The sequence below is a fragment of the Carcharodon carcharias genome, chromosome 13 (assembly GCF_017639515.1).
Source record: "Carcharodon carcharias isolate sCarCar2 chromosome 13, sCarCar2.pri, whole genome shotgun sequence".
In the NCBI taxonomy this organism is placed as follows: Eukaryota; Metazoa; Chordata; class Chondrichthyes; order Lamniformes; family Lamnidae; genus Carcharodon; species Carcharodon carcharias.
The window spans coordinates 93,454,179-93,467,332 of NC_054479.1; the positions used below are offsets into that span (position 1 = coordinate 93,454,179).

Here is a 13,154-nt window from a genome sequence, read left to right on the forward strand (position 1 = left end):
CCTGTTTTTCCTGAGAGTCTGTTTCTCATATACATTGGTAGCTGCTTGAGAAGAAATTGGAAATTGGAACTTAGTGCTGTAGTCCTAACGTTGAAGCACAGGTCCCTGTGGAGACAGCTGGAATGGTGACTTTACCTAATGGTAGCCCATGGCTGGAAAATGTTTATTCAATCTTAGCTGAGGCTTATTAATTCTAAACCTGCATTTAGTTCTTCCTTTCAATCTAAGTCAAATAATTTGTTGCATCTGCATTATCAAATTCTCAGCATCTTAAAGACCAAACTCATAATTGCTCCCAATCTAAGTTGAAAATATGATGGATTCTGTGAAACTCTCTTCACAATTTGTTATCATCCTTGCTACTATTTAAACTCTCTAGTGTTCTTTTGATGGTAGAAATGGCAGGTTCAATCCACGTTTTGCTTTCCTCTATTCTAAGTTCCCTTCAATATACCACAAATGGTAAAAGATGAGAAGATTCAGGAAAGGCAATGAAAACAACTTGAGCTGAATGTGATTAGCTCCCAGATCTCTGGTTATGTAACAGGTAGATACTTAGCAGAAGAGGAGCATAGGCTAGCGTCTTTCTCATGAAATAAACATCTAATTAAAGCTTACATTCTTGTGCAGATCCTCAGTGGGGTTGTGTTCCTGGAACCATTTTAAAAGAGTATTTTCCTTGAGCGGCCCAATAATACCATGTTTCATATGGATCTTGGCGAGTGTCGTGGCACCAGGGACCATCTCCACCAGTCCTGCAAGAAGTCCAATAGTTTGAGTGTAGCAGCACAAAAAGGTCATGCACATGCTGAATTGCTTTTATCTGCATTAAGCACATTACTGTACAACAACAGCCAATATAAGTGCTGAATTTACATCACGACTTAAGCATGATGTTCAGTAAGTTGCATATGAAAGATAGTATAATTTTATGTAATTGTTGTAGACCACACTTGCTATCATCTGCTTCAAGCTGTTAATACATGCAGAGTATTTACTTGTTAAGTTTTTGGGGTATCAGTGTGATGCTGGAAATGCTTACATGAAATCCCTGATATAAACACATGAATAATTAACCAAATATGGTGAGCAACTCAGTCCAGTGAGTACTGGCCGGCATGAAATATTGTTATGTCAGAAATATAAACTGCTTATTACTGCAATTTAAGGGTTAAAACTCTAATAATGAAGACAACATGCTACAACACAGACCTCTCCCCCTTCCTGTTGATATGCACCTATAGACAATCATGCTCATATTCAGCCCCTCCTGGCACCATATCCTGTCCATCACTTTAATCATCTGTAGAACAAGCATGTCTTGTCGAAGGTCATCTCCTGACTGGAAAGAGGGAAAGTTCAAAACCAATTAGTTTGGAAATCCAGTAAGAAAGTAATAGATGCCCCCAATGACATTGCTCCTGGGGTAGTTTTGAAGTGTACATAGTTTAGTAACAACAGGGAGTAAGTGTGACATTTACAGGAACTGTCTGCTAGATATGAGACTTTTGAGGTTATATGTTACAGCAAGTTGAAGGAGATACTATTCTGTAACAGTAGAGGTATTATCAACTAAAGTAAGACTGGGAAAATGTTACAGGATTCAAGTACAGCAGTCACAGGAAGTGCACGCTGTTGCAGCAGACAGGAACTGGGCACAAACACAATATTTTTAATATATTTAATATGTGTATGCAGAGTTTATAATGAAAATGTAAAAAAAAAAGAGTATTTAACTTTAAAACATGCATCGTGTTATGTCTGTACAAATGGTCAAAGTAAACCCTGGCCACGATTCATGTTTTATTTGAAGATTATACTTAGTCTTGACTCCGATGTACAACATTATAGGAGATTAACTTTCTTTATATAAAGACAATATTCAGAGTTGTGTTTGCTTTCAGTGTACTACAGAATACTAAAATGGCTATTTTAAGTGAAGTAAGTTAGCCTACACTTTTATAGCTGCAGAAAATTCCCTTTGGGCTTCTCATTGTTTCAGGCAACCTTGTGCACATGGGCCTTTGTTGGTGGGATCAGACTTTGACTTCAGCATTGCAAATACTGGCATTTCAGTCTCCAAGTGAAACATAATATCCGAATGAACACTCAATTCTTGAAATTCGTAAAATCTAATATAACTTCAAAATGAACATACTAAAATAAAATATTTATATTTCTCTCTGCAAGGCAGCCAGCCATAAACTGAATTAATCCTGGGCTCCCTACATTGGAGCATAGGAAATTCTAAACAAGAATAGATCAAGATTCACATAACTTATCTTCTACCATCCTAGTGATACATGATTCTACCAAATATTTTACCAAGCTTTCAAACACTAAAAGGAATAAAACAGATATAGTTTGTATGCTATTTACATCATGAGAGCTGATCTTACTGCTGTGACATTTATATCTACTCACATCCAGTGACGTATCAAAGACTAAACAACTACTAGCCACATTCTTGAGTGTTGACACACACAGATTGGTTCAGCAGTTAACATTTTACAGATAAATGCAAATTTATTCACTGGATGTCTTTTGTCATTTTAACAGTCTGCACTAAGAGGCAATATTCACTGATCTATAGGATTATTATAGTAATATATTATTGAATGAGCTTTCAAAACATCAGTGCAAGAACATAGGTTGCACTGATACCTATTCTTTTCCCATTAAAGATGAGTGTAACAATTAATTCTGGCTATTTACATCCAGGCCATAAAAAAAAATTGTACCACGCAAAAAATGAAATCTGCTGTATCTCTATAATTAGCCTCTTCAGATATCTCTTCAAACTCTGTTCCAGTGCTTCCCCCTCCTATCTTGAAATGAAATTTGAATTTCATTGAATGTTCCATTCCCGCACCCTTCCTTTACTCTGCTCTCAGTCATCCCCTTTCACTCTTTTTCCCAATCCTTCATCTTTCCCTCACTCTCTACCCATGTTTCTTCCCTTCCCTTTTCCTTGACTTTTCCACAATTTGTTCCTGCAGTGCATCTTGTAGATGGTACACACTGCTGCCGCTGTGTGTCGTGGTGGAGGGAGCAAATGTTTGTGGATGTGGTGCCACCAATGCCTTGTCCTGGATGGTGTAAAGTTTCATGAGTGTTGTTGGACCTACACTCATCCAGGCAAGTGGAGACTATTCTGTCACACTCCTGACTCGTGCCTTGTGGACAGGCTTTGGGGAGTCAGGAGTGAGTTACTCGCCACAGGGTCTAAGCCTCTGACTTGCTCTTGTAGCCACAGTATTTATATGGCTAGTTCAGTTCAGTTTCTGGTCAATAGTAACCGCCAAGACATTGATAATGGGCGATTCGACGATGGTGATACCATTGAATGTTAAGGGGAAATGGTTAGATTCTCTCTTGTCAGAGATGGTTGTTGCCCAGCCCATGTATGGTGCAAATATTACTTGCCACTTGTCAGTCCCATCCTGGATATTGTCCAGGTCTTGCTGCATTTGAACATGGACTGATTCGATATCTGAGGAGTCATGGATGGTGCTGAACATCATGCAATCATCAGTGAACATCCCCACTTCTGATCTTGATGGAAGGAAGGTCATTGATGGAGCAACTGAAGATGGTTGGGCCTAGGACCTACCCTGAGGAGCTCTTGCAACGGTGACCTGGAGCGGAGATGATTGACCCCCAAAACCACAAACATCTTCCTTTGTGCTAGGTATGACTCCAACCAGTGGAGCGTTTTCCCCCCGATTCCCATTGACTCCAGTTTTGCCAGGGCTTCTTAATGCCACATTCGGTCAAATGCTGCCTTGATGTCAAGGGCAGCCACTCTCACCTCAACTTCATTCATTCCTTCATAACTTCATTTGGTTCCATTGCTTCTTGTCAACTGCATTGGTCTTTGGGCGTTTTAAACATAAAATATAATGCATTATCTCCTTGGATACCATATTGTATTTGCAATTTTTTTGTCATGACAACAGTTTTTCAGCAATTGGACCAACTGGTACAATTTCAGCTGCCTGTTGTTGATATTGAACAGTGGCAGTGGTGCAGGATTGGTCTTTTTAGGAATATCCACTCTGAAACTCCAAGGACTGTTTTAGAATATGTTCCATTTTGATATTCCACCAATAGTTTGTGAAAAACATGCTTCACACATCTACCAGTGATACTCTGACAACCAGAGAGAAAGATCTTTGATTTCATAAATAATCCTCACTCAGTCAATGCTGAATTGGGATTTTTCAGATATACCACAATTAAGTTTTCCTGAATCATTCAAGCCCTACCTTGTATATCACATTGATATTTTTGCCCAATGGGTCTGCGTTGATGAAAGAAATCTTCAGAGGAACAGCATTTGAGGTGAAATATGAACATGCCTTTTCACAAAGAGAAAAACATAGATATGTAAGTATCATTACAAATTGGTAACATTTGTACTGGAACAATGTTTGAAGCAGGGACAGGTAGCGGGAGGGCCAATTGGATTGCTTTTGCAAGTGCCAACAAAGACCGATAGGCTAAACTGTATCCTTTTGTCAATGGTGGGGCTTTCCTTCTGATTCAATAGGTTATGTGTTGAAGTTCCTCTCCTAGCTTTAACACATCATTTACTGGCTGGCACTTCTGTTCACTACTGAAGAATTGTGGCTTTGTAGGAGGTCCTGCTTTTCAGGTAAGATGTTAAATTGAGCCTCTGTCTTTCTGCTAACGTGCTTGAAAAAGATCCCATGGGATATTTGGAAGAGCAGGTAGTTCTCCATGCTGTCCTGGCTAACCCGAATACCCCAATCCCCTCCTCCAGAAATAGACGAGCTAGTCATTTATTCCATTACTGTTTGTGGAATCATGCTCTTCATAAATTAGTTGCCATGTTTACTTAAAAAAGCAGCAGTGACTATGGGTGAAATTTTCCATTCTGGATGTTAATTCTGATAATTGTATGTTGGGGAAGGATGTGTCTGAAGCCAGCCTGTACCTTAAAACAGGTTGATTTCCAAGACAGAAAAGTAAAGTCACAAACCCCTGGATACCCAATGTGAACTGGTTTATAAACTCTTGCAATGATTCCCTAATCCTTCCCCAACTGGGGACAGCTGTGCTTAATTACCAACTTAAAACATGTATTATATTGCAGCACAATTTCAACATTAACACTGGAGACAAAGTGTGGTGGCGCGAAGGGAAAAGTGGCATGTTTCCCGCTGGGCAAGTTCTTGTGTCCAAATCTATGCTCAGAACCTCATTAATTATGCATTGGCGAGCCATTCTCTGAATCACATGGTGCGGCAGGCATTGATTTGTCCACCTTATGGGGTTGAAGATCCTGGCACCATATTTAAACACCACCCAAAAACACATATTCACTCTCTGCAGCCCAGTTGTGTGGTCTGTACATCCTGAGATGGCCCCCAAGAGAAAGAAGCCACGCATCCCGAGATAAATGCAAAATACTGTGGATGCTGGAAATCCAAAACAAAAACAGAAAATGTTGGAAAAACTCAGCAGGTCTGGCAGCATCCGTAGAGAGAGAAACAGAGTTAATGTTTCGAGTCTGTATGACCCTTCTTCAGAGCTCTCAACAGATCCCAGATGGGCAGAGGGATGGCGGGCATACAGGAGTTCACTCCCTTCGAGGAGGATGCCACTGAGCTGGCAGGAGAGGGCAGGGATCCTGTGGTGAAGGCGAGATCGGCCTCTCCCAGAAAGCCGGTATGGATGAGCCCTCCATGAGTTGATCACATCCTGACACTCTCAGTGATCGATGTGCAATGTTGCATTCTGCCTGCTCATGAACTAAGTCTATCCACCTCTCTCATATAGGCATCAGCAGGCCCAGACAGAGGTCCAGCCAGACCATCAGCCTCAGCCCCTAGGTGTTCAGAGTGTCCATTCACTCCCAATCTTCTATGACCCCATCAGCTCCAGTTCCACAGGCCGAGGAAGGAGCACTTGCCTCACAGCAGGGAGACCCGAAGCAGGGGGGGCCCTCCAGGCCTCAGCTCTCCAGAGGACACCTGCCAAGGTCATCACAGACAACAGGGCATAGCGGTCAGCAGGCTGCCTCCAGCTCAGCTGGGGATGTCAGGGGTGCACCTAGAACTAGTGGTAGGGTAAGGAAAAAGTAAGAAATACTGAAAGCATAATGGTGGCACAGGTGTTCACTCACTGTATATATCATGTACCTTTGTAAATCTTTGGAGTTCATGAAAATAGTCTCATCAAGTGAATGCCTCTTGCATATGAATCTATGTACCCTCTTATTTCAAGGATGACCCCAAACTCCCACTCCGTGATTGCATCCTTTTGTGTGCCTCAGATTCATGTGATGTTTAGCAGACCCATGTTAGCCTCTTGGACCTTGTGTCTTGTAAGAGAGATGTGTCAAGCCATATCCTGAAAGTGAATGCATATTGAGATCTGATCCTTTAAGCCCCGCAACACACCATAGAATTATGTTTGCTCATGTGTCTTGGAGGGTTAAATGTAATGTTGTATCATCAACACTGAGTTCTGTTCATTGCGAGTTGTGAAAGCACATGACCTGGAGCCATCACCATGTGCAAATCTCTGTGGCCGCTCAAAGCCCTTCCGGTGACTACGACTGCACAATGTGCAGTTGAGGCAGGGCGCGTGCTGGTGTGCTGCCTCTTGCCTCACACACCAGCTATATGCAGCTTTGAGTGCGGACCTTTCCAAGAATGAGGGCTTTGTTATCCTTGAGGGTTACAGGTCCAAGGCTGAATGCTGACCTCGCTTGTGATGTCACTGTTTGTAAAGGGCTTTCTAATCACTAGCATGACATCAAGGGACAGGAGAAATGTGTTCGGGTCCCCTTGACTGGGCCTTACTCCTGCTGAAACCTTGTGGCTATCAGTGTGTCGCAGGTATGTCTTCTGCATTGTGCCACTGCATCATTGATTTGGTGTCTCAACATGGTGGTACTGCACTTCCAGACCAGCTTTGACCCTTCCCTATGTCACCGTTCACATCTCCCGACCATCCAGGAATGCCAATGATATGCAGGTAGACCTCCCTCCAGTCATTCACCAGCTTCCCCCAGTAACCCTGGAACCAATTGTTCTTGTTGTGGACATTCCTGCTCTCTGCCATGAGCCCATCACTGTTGGTGTCCCCCTGCCCCATGTGGACCTAACCCATCCCCATCTTGAGGCTGCGTGCATGGTCAAGACAGAGGAACAGCCCCCCAAAGAGCTTTGAGTACTCCCCTCTTTATTATGTTTTCCCCATTTACAGGTTGCAGATGCCTCCCCTGACCATGACCATCCCATCTGCAGTCCAGTATCGAGCCTGCCACACCCAGGACTACTGTGTGAGGCACTGATCATGCCCTCCACACCATGCTGTGCACCATGCCCATTGAGCAGACAGGCCTAGTCCCTCCCTGGACTGGGATCACATGTGGGCCATGTATAACCCTGTAGCATGGCCCACAAAGCTCCAGGACTGCCTTTAATCTGTCACCACTACTATTTAGTCTCAGTCCCAGAACTATGATGGTCTGGCAGTTATCCCCCACCACCCCCAGCCATGAGTCTGTGTGTACCCCTTCCCTGTTGTGCCACACTAACCTCACCCACCCTAGACATCCTTCCATCTACCATCACCCCTCCCTCCCCTGTTCCCTTTACCCTTATGTCTCTGCCTATTCCACCCCCACACTGTCTCCATGGTGGTTTCTGCTGGTAGAGTGCAACCCTGCCTGCGCCCTGTAGCATCTAGTGCAAGCAGTCCTGCCTGCATCCTGCAGTACCACGTGTAAGCAGCCCTGTCTGCAAACGCCACAGTCTCGTCTGAGAAAGCAGCTTTGGTAGCAGCAACAAGTGGGAGCAGTGCTGTTGTTGGTAGGCTTTCAATGTTGTACGTACCTCAAAGTTAAGAGTGGGCAGGTGCATGCCACTCATATCTGATCGTGAATCAGATTGGTCTAATTTCCCACCGTCATGGCATATAATTAGGAGGAAGAACGTGATTCTGCTGAGTTGCGTTTTTAATGAGCGTTCATGATATGCTAATGCATGCAAATGAGGTTCCTGACATGGATGAGCGGAAAAGTCGACCCGGCATTAGGCCGCCAGGAAAATGCTGCATGGATAATTACAATTTGTTTTCCCGCCGACGAAAATCCAACGTTTGGCGTCACTCTGAGCTTTCCGCTCCCACCCACCACGACTCCTGCCACTGGCAAAGCTAGAAAAATTCCGCCTATGTTTCAAAAATAAATTCCATCAATTGTGAAATGGTTTGGGCATATCTTGAGGACCAGAAAATGCTGCATAAAAAGCAAGTTCCCTCTTTATACACTTTACATGAATGAGCAATGGTAAACCAAGAAAAAATGCTAAAGCCTAGATTTTCCAATGAGAATGATGCCAACCATAACTTCTAGGCCGAAACCTGAGAAAAAGAAACCTGAAAATTATTTCACACTGAGATATAAAAGGTTTTGTGTCAGCATAATACACCATACAAATGTAGTACACACCCTTCTGCATTAGGAGAAAGTTAATCACACTCAAGTAATAACCATTTTGTACTGGTTCATATGATGTTTCTATAGAAACTATTCCTAAGTGTATGCCAAATGCATTGGACCTTGGATCCATGTGTTTTGAATCACTATGTCAAGCTAATCGCAGCAAAGCGCCTCATTTAAACAACTAACAAATTATTTTGTTCGACTGCTTGCGATACAAGATTGCAAGCTAAGGCTGTGGAACTGAAGCAATTTTGCTCTAAGCACTGGCCTTAAGGTTATTACACTCTTATAATTTATTTCCCCTGTGACTTCCAGGCATCAGAGAATGCAGATCATTAAATTCACCTCACTCTGCGTCGGATTTCAATCTATTTTCAAATTTAAAAATCGGCATTCCATTCTGTTGGGTGAATGTGAATATTTAACCCTTTAGGTAAACAATTTTTCTTAACTGCAATAAAATGTGATCTGTTGAGTTGGAGAAGAAATGAGAGATGCTGGTGCACAAACTACAGTTTGGAACTCTGAGAAGTTTTGACTCTGGCATATTTTTGATGTTTTGGAAATAAGATTTAGATCTATCAGAAGGGTAAGTCTATTTAATTTTCTACTTAGCTTGGCTTAGTAACACATTTGCATGAGTCAGAGGATTGTGAATTGAAATCCTGGAGTGGGTCTTGAATCTAAACTGTTGGGTGACATTTCAACGCATGACTGAAGGATTGCTGCATTACCACGAGTACTATTTTTCAGGTGAGAGTCAACTGGACTGTGCCTGCTCACAAAGAATCAGAGTGAAAATACTTCACAGTTCATTTGTGATTATAATGATTTTTACAATAAATAAAAGAAGGAACTTGTCATTATATGATACCTTTAATCTTTTCAGGAAATCACAAAGTACTTCATAAATTCACTAAATGAATTACTTTAGAAGTACAGTTAATGTTTAGTGGGCAAACACAACAGCCAACTTGAGCACATGAATTGTTTTTTTTGTGCTATTGGTTAGGGAGGGAGGAATATTAGCCAGGATACCAGGAGCATGCCTCACTCTTTTTCATTTTTGACTGTAAGAACATAAGAGCCAGGAGCAGGAGTAGGCAATTCAGCCCCTCAGCCTGCCCCGAGCTGAATTTCCTGCCTTATGTCCCCAAGACCACTTACTTCGATCTCTGTAAAATTGCCTGTCTCTGCTGCTGCCTCAGCCCATCTGCTGATGAAACCCTCATCCATGCTTTTGCTATTTTTAGACTTAACTGTTCCATTGCTCTTCTGGCTGGCCTCCCACCTTTCGCCCTCCATAAGCTCCATAAGACCATAAGACATAGGAGCAGAAATTAGGCCATTCAGTCCATCAAGTCTGCTCCGCCATTCAATCATGGCTGATAAGTTTCTCAACCCCATTCTCCCATCTTCGCCCCGTAACCTTTGATCCCCTTACCAATCAAGAACCTATCTATCTCGGTCTTAAATACACTCAATGACCTGGCCTCCACAGTCTTCTGTGGCAATGAATACCCAAAACTCTGCTGCCTGCATCCTAACTTGCACCTAGTCCTGTCCACCCATCAACCTATAAAATAAAATGTGAATGGAGCATTGTTCTGAAAGTGCTGATTCCTAATATTTAATCATGTCTCTTAACACAAATATCTGTAGCTCCAACCACAGGAACAACAAAAGCACTCCCTCTTGTTCTTTTTGATTTCTGAATTGCTGACTAAGTCAGAAAATGGAAGGAACTTTTAATTTATGTGCCACTCCCACAATAATGAAAGAAAGAAATTATGGATAAGAATCTTGCCCTCCCAGTTTTTCAAGTTAAGTGTCAGCTTACCTCAGCACTAGCTTGCTCACCTCTAGATCAGTGGTAATGAGTTTAAGCCCTGATCTAGGGCTTAGCAGCTAACCTAGGCTGACACTGCAGTGCAGTACTGAGGGTGTGCTATATTATTAGAAGCACTGGCTATTGGATGAAATGTAAACTGAAGTCCTGTCTGCCTGTTCAGGTGGTCATAGAGCCATACAGTCATAGAGGTCTACGGCACAGAAAAAAGTTCTTCAGCCCATCGAGTCTGCGCTGGCCAAACAAGTACCTAACTATTCTAATCCCATTTTCCAGCACTAGGCCCATAGCCTTGTATGTCATGGCATCGCAAGTGCATATCCAAATAGTTCCTAAATGTTATGAGGGTTTCTGCCTCTACCACCCTTTCAGGCAGTGAGTTCCAGATTCCCACTGCCCTCTGGGTGAAAAAAATTCTTCCTCACATCCCCTCTAAACCTCCTGCCCCTTACTTTAAATCTATGCCCCTTGGTTATTGATCTCTCCACCAATGGGAAAAGTTCCTTCCTGTCTACCTTATCCATGCCCCTCATAATTTTATACGCCTCAATCATGTCTCCTCTCAATTTCCTCTCCCCCAGGGAAAATAACCCCAGTCTATCCAATCTCTCCTTATAACTAAAACTCTCCAGCCCAGGCAACATCCTGGTAAATCTCCTCTGCACTCTCTCTAGTGCAATCACATCCTTCCTATAATGCGGATACCAGAACTGCACGCAATACTCTAGCTGTGGCTTAACCAGCGTTAATTGGTATTAATAAAATTCCTTTACCAAAGTAGCAGACTCGAAGAAGAGCAGGTTTATCCCTGAATCATTATCACCATAAAAGATTATCTGGTCAGGTATCTCACTTGCTGCTTCTCAGACCTTGCCATGTACAAATTGGTATCTTCCTCCTAACAGGGACTACACTTCAGAAGTAATTCACTGGCTGTGAAGTGCATCAAAGAATGCTGAGGACATGAAAGATGCTATATAAATCTAACTTCTTTCTTTCGTGTATCTCATCTAATTGTCAAAGGACATATGAAAACAAGGATAAGAAAAGACCATTTACACCATTAAGCCTGCCCCATACTGAGAAGGCTCATGCAAATCATCTACCCCCTTACCCCTAGCACAGCAAAACCTCCTGAAAGCCTTAAAATCTTAGGCCGATTTTGGGAGAAAACATCCATTGAGAAATTCCTCTCTAACTCCTGAAAATGATCAGACAAGTTCCAGGAGTCCACTGTGACTGGGTGACACATTCTCCAATACTCAATTTATGCCTGTACTGCAGATGATGGGAATCATCTGCCCTAATCTACCAAACTGAGATAGCTTATCCACATGGATCAAATTTAATTCTTTTGTTATTTTAAAGACCTCAGTCAAATCCCTTCAGAGTTATGCTTTTTAAAAAATTCATTCACGGGGTGTGGGCTTCGCTGGCTGGGCCAGCATTTATTGCCCATCCCTTGTTGCCCTTGAGAAGGTGGTGGTGAGCTGCCTTCTTGAACCCCTGCAGTCCATGCTCTCCTCATTAGAAAGGGCAAGGGCTGGATTTCCCAGGCCTGGTAGGGACCGCAGTGTCAGGTGGGAAGAAAAATGGTGGCCGGGGTGCAGATCTGGAATTTTTGCCCCCATTTCTGACACCAACCATTCTCATTGGCTTGGAAAAGGAGAAAAGTTGGGAACATGCACACACAGTGAGGGACATGGGAGGGACCATTCAGCAGAGTGTTGATCCAGTAACTCTGGGGTCTTCACAACGTTGAGTGGAGTTTAGAAGGTTGCGTAAACCACGTCAGCATAGTGCCATTCGAAAAGGAACAGGAAGCTATTCTGAAGGACAGAAAAGTTCTGGAAATGGTGCAAGTATGCAGACCTTTTGCAGTAAAGAGTTTGAAAGGCTCAGGGACGGCTGGGGGTGGGGGGGAGGGGGGGTGGTGTTGCATGCAGTGGGTTTTGGGGTTGGTGGGGGAAAGAAACAGGCATATGCTCATTGGCAACTCTGGGGCTGCTCAAAAATCTGAAACCAAAGTGGCATCAGGACATTCAGCCAGGCTTGCACAAATTCTGTCCCAAGGTAGGCTGCCATTGAAAATAGCAGCCCTGGGCTCAGGTGTGACAAGCCTGACAGATTCATTGATAGGAAGGCCTACCAGTCCATCAATGTCTAGATAGTGTGTGACCACAGAAAGATCTTCCTTCAAGTCTGTGTATGTTTTCCAGGCAGCTGCCTCTTCACTGAGAGAGTCAAGCCTGCCTCCACTCTTCCATCCCACCTACCAAATACATGGTTAAATTTTGGGCGACAAGGGATACCCGCTAAGGATGTGGTTTCTAAAGCTCTGCGAGATCCACAAACTGAGCCCAGGGCCATTACAACAAGAGCCACCTGCATACCAGGATCCTCACTGAGTAGGTCACTGACCATAAGCCTGCTCAAGATTAGATTTTGCTGCCTTGACCGCTCCAGTGGAGCTCTACAATACTTAAATGCCAGGGTCTCCCACATGGTGGTAGTATGCTACATGCTGTACAACATGGCATAGCAAAGGGGAGTGACACTTGTGGAGGCAGAGAGTGAGAAAGGCCTTATATCATTGGAGGAACAGGACAAGGAAGAAGAAGGATCAGATGTGCAGGGTCAAGATCCTGGGGTTTGCCATTGACCAGAAACTGAACTGGACCAGCATTATAAATACTGTGGCTACAACAGCAGGTCAGAGGCTGGGAATTCTGCAGCAAGTCACTCACCTCATGACTCCCCAAAGCCTGTCCATCATCTACAAGGCACAGTCAGGAGTGTGATGGAAAAGTCTCCACTTGCCTG

The 13,154-nt window shown here is 43.3% G+C and overlaps 1 protein-coding gene across 1 annotated transcript in view; it reads right to left on the minus strand.

Moving 5' to 3' along the window:
• Positions 1-13,154, minus strand: part of LOC121285481 (phosphatidylinositol 4-phosphate 3-kinase C2 domain-containing subunit beta-like) — a 247,697-nt gene that overhangs the window by 71,618 nt on the left and 162,925 nt on the right. The window contains exons 22-24 of the mRNA XM_041201950.1: positions 4,269-4,361; positions 1,213-1,342; positions 619-755 (exon numbers count right to left, since the gene is read on the minus strand). Of these exons, the coding sequence (XP_041057884.1) occupies positions 619-755; positions 1,213-1,342; positions 4,269-4,361 (360 nt within the window). The remainder of the gene's footprint in view (positions 1-618; positions 756-1,212; positions 1,343-4,268; positions 4,362-13,154) is intronic.